This window comes from Octodon degus, unplaced genomic scaffold (assembly GCF_000260255.1).
Source record: "Octodon degus isolate 3935 unplaced genomic scaffold, OctDeg1.0 scaffold00165, whole genome shotgun sequence".
Classification (NCBI taxonomy): Eukaryota; Metazoa; Chordata; class Mammalia; order Rodentia; family Octodontidae; genus Octodon; species Octodon degus.
In genome coordinates this window covers 5,506,031-5,513,685 of record NW_004524741.1, presented here as the reverse complement: position 1 = coordinate 5,513,685, position 7,655 = coordinate 5,506,031, and the positions used below count along the sequence as shown (strand labels likewise).

Below are 7,655 nucleotides of genomic sequence, written 5' to 3'. Positions count from 1 at the left end.
AATACTAACCTCCTGTTATTTATCCAGCTGACTGCGGAATAAAATATTTTACTTATGTGAAATTTTCCAACAGCTCCATCTTGTCATAGATGGGATAAAAATTATTTTAAGCATAATAAAGTACATAATATTGGTCCTTTTTTGTAGGCAAAGCCATCAATGCCTTTAGGTGATCAAGAATTTCACTATCTGTATCTGTCTTTCTGAGAACAGCATGTTACGTGTATACACGCAAGATTCTGTCTACAGCATATATGCATACCTGTATTTTTTTCTGGCTCTTCTCACTTCTCATCTCATGTTTCTGAGATTCATCTATGCTTTTTGTGGGTAGTAACTATTTACTTTTTTCATATCACCAAGTAGTATTCCACTGATAAGAATATGTAATAAATTGTTTATTCAGTGATGCACACTTCTGATGCTTTCAGATGTGGACTCTGATAATGTTGTAATCAACTCTGATGTACAAGTATTTGTATGAATATTTCACTTCAACTAGAAAATACCTAAAGGTGGTGCTGCTAGGATATAAAGTAGTTGTACATTTAATATTCTAAGAAACTGACAACACTAACCCAAATGGTATTTTCATTTAATTTCAGTTATTTCCTCAATAACTAATGACCACATTCTGTGTGTTCACATGCCACCTTTTTAAAAAAAAACTAATCCTACATTACTTTAGTATCTTGTTCATTATAGTAATTAATATTCTGAAAACTTAGCAATACCAAAATGTTTTCATTTCAGTAGAATAAGCCAGGCAAGTGCTTATTCTACTGAGCCATCTCCCCAGCCCCAACCACTGTTAATCTTGCCATACTGAACATACAGGTTTTGTGTCTTACAATAGGTTTATGAGGCCAGACCTTGAACTAGGCTCAAGTATCTCCCAGTCTCAGATGCTGGTGTAGCTGGGACTGTAAGTACGCACCACTACATCTCTGTGTATTTTCTTTTGTTAAATGCATCTTCGTCCATTACAAGTTTTTGTCTTTTTATTAATCTACAAATTTTAAAAAATATAATACATATATATCACTGTCTCAATAGTTTGCCTTGCATGTAGGTTATCTTTTCATTTTCTTATTGCTATCTCTAGAAGGACAAAAGATTTTAGCTTCCATGCAGTCAAATTTATGTTTTGGGTTTTTTTGTTCACCTTAGAATACTTCTGGCAGCTATTAGCTCTAAGCTCCCAACCACCTCCTGGAAGCTGTCTGTCTTCTTTGTTTTCCACCTTTCCCCTCCAAATAAACCATCTTTCATTATACTAAAATTTAAAACCATCTGCATATATCAAGATTTTCTAAGCTCTTTCTAACTTTCACATTTATGCATATGATTCAGTGAAAGTATTTATGGGCTGGAGTATAATTCAAGGTTAATTTTCTGCCACATAGATATGCAGCTGATCAATAGTATTTGCTGAAAGAATTTCCCCTTCCTCTGATGAAGTCCCTTAGCACTGTTGTTAAAGACCAGATGACTACCTGGGTCAGTCTACTGCTGCAGTCTCTGGTGTTGAAAGGATCTGTTTGCCTTTAATGAATACCACACTATCTTAACTACTACAGTTTTACAACTAAGTCTTGAAGTCAGGTTATATAAGGTAGCCAAGTTTGTCCTTTTCCAAATTATTTTGGCTATTATAAAGCTGCTATATTTCCTAACTTTGGAATGACCTTATTTTCTACAAAAAAGTTCTGTGGGGCTGTTGATTGTGCTGAATATACTGATCAGTTTGGAGAGAAATGACATTTTAACAATGCTGAGTCTTCCAATACATATCTCCATTTACTGAGACTGGCTTTAATTTTTATGGGCAGGTTTTTAGAATAGTTTTATATTTGGTTATATTTGATCATACACATGTATTTAGTATATATAAATATGATGGAGTATTACTCAGCCTTCAAAAGGAAGGAAATGGTGAAATGCTGCAGAATGTACAAAAGAAGTGGCAACAAAAAGACAAGTAATAATTTCATTTTTTAAGAAATTTCAAGTACAATCAGATTTACACAAAGAATAGTTTTTTGAGGGGCTGGGAAAATATAAGGAATTATTAAATTGGTAAAGCGTTACTGTTTTACAAGATGAAAAATTTCTAGTGATAATGTAATTTTACTTAATATTACTGAGCTACACACTTGAAAATAATTAATATGGTAAATGTTATACATAACAAAAAAGAATTCCTGACATACTTTTAAGCCCAAACACAGGTAACAGCACTAAGAACTCAGTTCTTAAAAGGCTGGACTTTGTACCAACTCATCACAAAAGTGAGATTTCACCAATTTCCCTGCAGTAGCGCTCTTCCTCAGCCCGATGATGTCACCTAACCCATAAGCAAATAAGTGGCTGCAGCCTTGTGCTGCATGAAGTCTGAGCTGTTTTGTCTGTGCTACATGACTTTCAAACATGTTGACAGTGCTGTATGAAAGCACAGAACAGTTCAATACCCATTTAATGTTCACTGCAATAGCAAAGGAAAGAGCCTAACCTCCAATTCTTTTTCATCAAAGTACTGCAGCCACTGAAGGGGAACAACTTCATTAAAACCATCAAGGAACGCTTTAGTCTGTTCTTGTACTCCTCGAGAAAAACGCCATTCTGTCATTAAACTGAAAAGAAAAATACTATTTTAAAATAGGTCATTTGTATGTGAAGTTAAAGCGCTAAAAGCATTAAGCACTTCTAAATTCCTTTCTTTTTCTAAATATACCACATGTATATAAATATACATACATGTCTATGCACACGTAATTTAATAAGCTTCTCTATAAGGAAATCAGTTCTAGCACATCAGCAGCTTCTAAAAATTTTACAGAATAAACACATGAGATCCTTTCCTCATCAGTAAGGAAGCCAAATTCCAGCACAAGTCATGTTTTGTTATACGAAGACCATGCCAAATAGCATGTGCTGACACAGGAAAGGAATGGCTCATCACTTAAAAGGTTCTTTCCACCATCTATCTGCAAGAAGCCTTGGGGAGCCTGCCTCAACGGGCTATCTCGGGACATGTGATGGTGCTCTGTGCATAGGCTGCATGCTTTGTACAGGCTTATCATTTGAGGAGATTAAGTCTAGGTAGCAGGCTTTTTATGTGCTGATTTGCTGAACAACATGAAGATCTCCTGGGAAAAATAGAAAAAATCAATGAAGATGGAAATAAGACATTCTGAAGAAAAAGCAACTATAGTGTAAGGAGTAAGATAAAAAATAAGATCAGGAGGTTCAGACAAGAACTCGAATTTGAGGCCAGCCTGCATGGTACACAGCAAGACCTCAAACAAATAAGGAAAAACATATGTCAGCAACACAGAATTTATGTCAGAAGCTTCTAAAAGGATATGGGTGCAGAGAGCACTGCCTAGAGAAACCACCACTGCCCGCTGATGAGAGGGAAAGGAAACTACTCGCCACCTCCACTTTCTCACCTGTCATTCAACCAAATGTTAAACCAGGGCAGTTTGGCTTTGGAAATCTCTTTCCCACAATAAAAACAAACAAACATTCTTCATGAATGTCACAAAGGAATTTCTAATTGTGAAGTGAGACACCCTCTTTTCAGTGTTCAGGTCACATACAGTCCCCCAGCTCTGGCCAGGAGCACTGCCAGCTCACTCTCCTGCCATTCCTGATGGATGGCTCTGCTGAATCCTCATCAGCTCCAGTGGTTCACTGCTCTGTCACTGCTCATGTTATTTATGCCCCACCTTCATTTCTCCTTCAGGCAGGGACCTGCTCTCTAAAACTGGCATTTTAAAGTATGAAGGTTTCAACTACATAAGAATGTAAGAATGTAAACATGACTGAATTCCTAAATTCTCAGGTCATTTCGTCTTGAGATAAAGATATTTATAAGCCATCACTCCTTGGACATTTTGCTGCAACAGTTCAACTATCACAGCTTTCAATTTACTTCCGACCTGTCTCCCAATCCATGCAAGTACTGCAAGCAATCACTGAAGCCTGTACAGTTCTCTTCTGTAATCCCCTCATTTTTATCTTGATGGCACGAGTCCTATTCAGGCCTGTGATACTTCACTATTACATTTTGGAAGCAACATCCTCAGCAATCTGCTGCTCACAAGTCACTCCATCCTCCAGCCAGTGTCCCCAATTCACTCTCCACACATGCCAGGATTACCTTTTGGAGAACAGCTGTGATCACTTCGTGTTCACAACTTATGATAGTTATAATTATAAGCAAAACCCACATCTCTTAGAATAATTATGTCAAGTTACAGAGAAATTACATTAACTGGGCTGCTATTTTATGCTAACTTGCCTCCACTTCTCAGCAGCTTACCACATTGCTGCAGCACTGCAGCTGCCCGAGATAAATCAATCCCTCCGTCCTCTGAATGCATCCCACATCCCTCCTGCTGCTTGCTAGTTCCCCAGAAGACTCCACCAGGAGAGGGTTTATGCATCTTTTAAGACCTAACACACACCATGTTTATGAAGAGCTTCTGAAACTCATGCCAGAAAACCAAAAGCTCCTTTCCCACTCTGGATTCCAGAAGTTCTAGCTGCATAACCCTACTGCTCATTTGGTGAGGGTCTGGTTTGTACACCAAAAATGATGAATCATAAAATTATGTGATAATACAAAAGAATATTATCACATAATATTCAAGAATCAGATTTAAAAAATAAACTGTTACTACTTGAGACTGAAACAAAATCCTACAAAAACTGTATTAAGGATTACAGAGTAGGTGCTACACAGATAACATTTTAAAACTCAGTACTTACCACAATGCACAAATTTCAAGGTGGCAAATACTATAAACCATATATGCTGAAATTATATTTAAACGGATTTTGTTAACTGAAATTATTTACAGCATTCAAAAAAATACTCGGGTTATTCTATTTAATGATTACTGTTGGTCTCTGTATAAAGGCATAAGGAATACAGAAAGTACGTCTTCCTTTCAGGAAACTAGCTGCAGCTGCCCTGCATCCAGAGGGGCAGCCAAGAATGGCCAGGGAGGGTCTTCCCACCTAATCTGGCATCTGGTCAGCCCGCTCCAGGGCTCGGGAGCCTGTGCCTACCCCCTTCTAAGTCAGCAGAGAACTACTATGTAATACTCATTTTCTACATCCATGAGCCATGCAGGTTGAGTTGGGAGTGGCCAGAGTGCAAGCTGACCTGCCTGGCCCTGTCCAAGGTCTGCTCAGGTATCTGGGGGACAGGGTACTGCATTCCCGACCTTCATATCCATGCTAGGCATTGTTGGTTGCATTTAGTGTTTTTATCTTCTGGAGGGCGGGGGTACTGGGAATTGAACTCAGAACCTCCCACTTGTCAGGAAGGTGCTATGACAGTGAGCTAAATCCCTGGTGCCTACTGTTTTTCATAAAAGAAAACAAAAACAAAGTATCATCTAGCTTGCTTCTCTGTTCTTGAAGAATACATGAGTGTCTAGGGGCCATCTGGGTAGAGACTAGAACAATTCTCAGCCAGCCCCTCTTTCACCCCAAGTCTTATAAGTTGTCTCAGTCTGATGGCCCGGCAGGGATGACATCATCTTTCTAGTCCTGTGCTCGCCTACCTGTGGACTGGCCTTTCCAAAGATGGGGTTTGGTGGGAGTGGAGGGGTGCTGTCTGGCCTACCCCTACACCCTATTTCTCATGCATCTGGGGTTCTCTGCCTTTTTATATTAAAAGAACAAAAGCACCTTGCCCTGCCACAAGAATCTATGGCCAATGAACTCCAGAATGCTGGCCATAATATGAGCAGCTATGGTCATTTCTAGTAAGAGCAATAAAAAGCACAACAAAACAAAAATGCCTCAGGATAGTAGAAAGATATAGGAAAAAGAAAATCAGTTGTAATTTCTGTTATCCAGAGATAACAATATAGCTAAAAACCAAAATTGGGTGTAAGTGGCCTGTAATACCATGCGAAGAAGCTGGACTTGATAGTCAAGACCCTGAGGATGTAAAAGCTCAATCTCTGTAGCAGTTTACAAATTGAGAAGGAAAAACAGGGTGGTTATAACTTTGTGGCAAGCAACACAGTCCTCTAAGCCAGTAACTCTGCTTTGACTATCTCTTGCAAAAAGACAAGAAATACTTTGCTACTAACAGAAAGTATGGACTTCTGCTCACGGGGACACTCTGGGAGACACTGCCTTTAGAGGGTACTTTAATAGAAAACTGAAGCAGTGGTAGCAGAGTATTTAGAGAAGAAAGCTGAACCAAGAGCCTTGGAAAAACACCTATGTTGAAAAAACGGAGGTTTAGAGAACTAAAGAGAAAATGAAAAAAGTCAGGATGGCATGGATCATGGAATCAAAATAACACAAGTTCAAACAGATGTGATAAGCACCAGTGAGTGTAAGTTAAAACTAGGAAAGTGGCATCAAATGCTGATGAGTCTTAGACTTGAGTTAAAGCTTGGTCTCTGATTTGGTTTTGGTTCTACCTAACAGAACCTCAGCCTAAAAGTGAAGCAGCTACACAGTTTTGGCAGCATCAGGTTTCTTGTATCTGGGCTGGGAAAAAGTGAAACGCCTAAGAGGTGGTGAGAAAGTAAAGACTGTTGTGTATCATGTTACTTCAAAGACTGGTACTATTGACAAGGACAAGATTAAGGGTTCAGAGTACTCATAATGAATGTATAACCTTACCCTATATATTCATCTTTATTCTCCTCAGTCACCAGGATATTAGAACCTCCCAACTTCAGGTCATGTGAAGTAACCTTTCCCAAAATCTCCATGTCAACAGAGAAATACATTTCTAAGCCACATTCTTCAATGTTGTTATCTCTGGGTTGAGAAAAACAAACACACATACACACACATATGTATATATACATATATATATATATAGTACGCACACACATACATAACAAAAGATATAAATGGGTTTCAAGAAAATGACTTATTGAAAAAATAAATCTTCAAACCTTATCCAGATAAGGGAGTTATAAAATTCAGTATCAATGGATTCCAAATCCTTAATAGTAAGCTTTTTACTTAGCATGCGTTTGTAGAATGGTAAAGAGAAACCAGTATCAATAAATTTTCCATGAAATAGTGCCTGTCAGGAAAAACAAAAAAGTTTATTTAATATTTATAAAATGAAAATTTTCTTTTTTTTTTTTTTTTTTTTTGTGGAACCGGGGATTGAACTCAGGCCCTTGCACTCACCAGAGAAGCACTTATTCCACTGAGCCATCTCCCCAACCCCAGAAGTGAAAATTTTGTGAGTTACCTAAAATCTTTAAGTAATGAAGTATGAGAAGTATAGCATGTGGGCTGGGGAGGCAGGTCAGTAGAGTAAGCACCTGCCTGGCAAGCGCAAGGTCTTTTTTCTTTTTTGGCGGAACCAGGGATTGAACTCAGGCCCTTGCACTTGCCAATCCCCGAAAATATTTTTATATAAGCCATCCATTTTTTTTTCCTCATTGATTGTCTGTATGAGTGGTACTGAGAAGTGATGGTTAATAAGGCTGTAAGTATCTAACATGACTTTCCTAATTCTTGGGCTGATTTTTTTTTTTTTTTTGTGGTACTAGGGATTGAACTCAGGACCTTGTACTTGCCAGGCAGGCGTTTATTCTACTGAGCTATCTCCCTAGCCCAAGGCCGAATTTTTTTGTGGGTGGTTAATTTTGGTT

The 7,655-nt window shown here is 38.3% G+C and overlaps 1 protein-coding gene across 3 annotated transcripts in view; it reads right to left on the bottom strand.

The window, feature by feature from the left end:
• Wwp1 (WW domain containing E3 ubiquitin protein ligase 1) overlaps positions 1-7,655 on the bottom strand; it is a 66,790-nt gene that overhangs the window by 8,962 nt on the left and 50,173 nt on the right. For all 3 annotated transcript variants that reach the window (XM_004643095.3, XM_023703194.1, XM_023703195.1), the window contains 3 exons: positions 6,942-7,075; positions 6,661-6,801; positions 2,513-2,633 (listed from right to left, as the gene is read on the bottom strand). In XM_004643095.3, the coding sequence (XP_004643152.1) occupies positions 2,513-2,633; positions 6,661-6,801; positions 6,942-7,075 (396 nt within the window). The remainder of the gene's footprint in view (positions 1-2,512; positions 2,634-6,660; positions 6,802-6,941; positions 7,076-7,655) is intronic.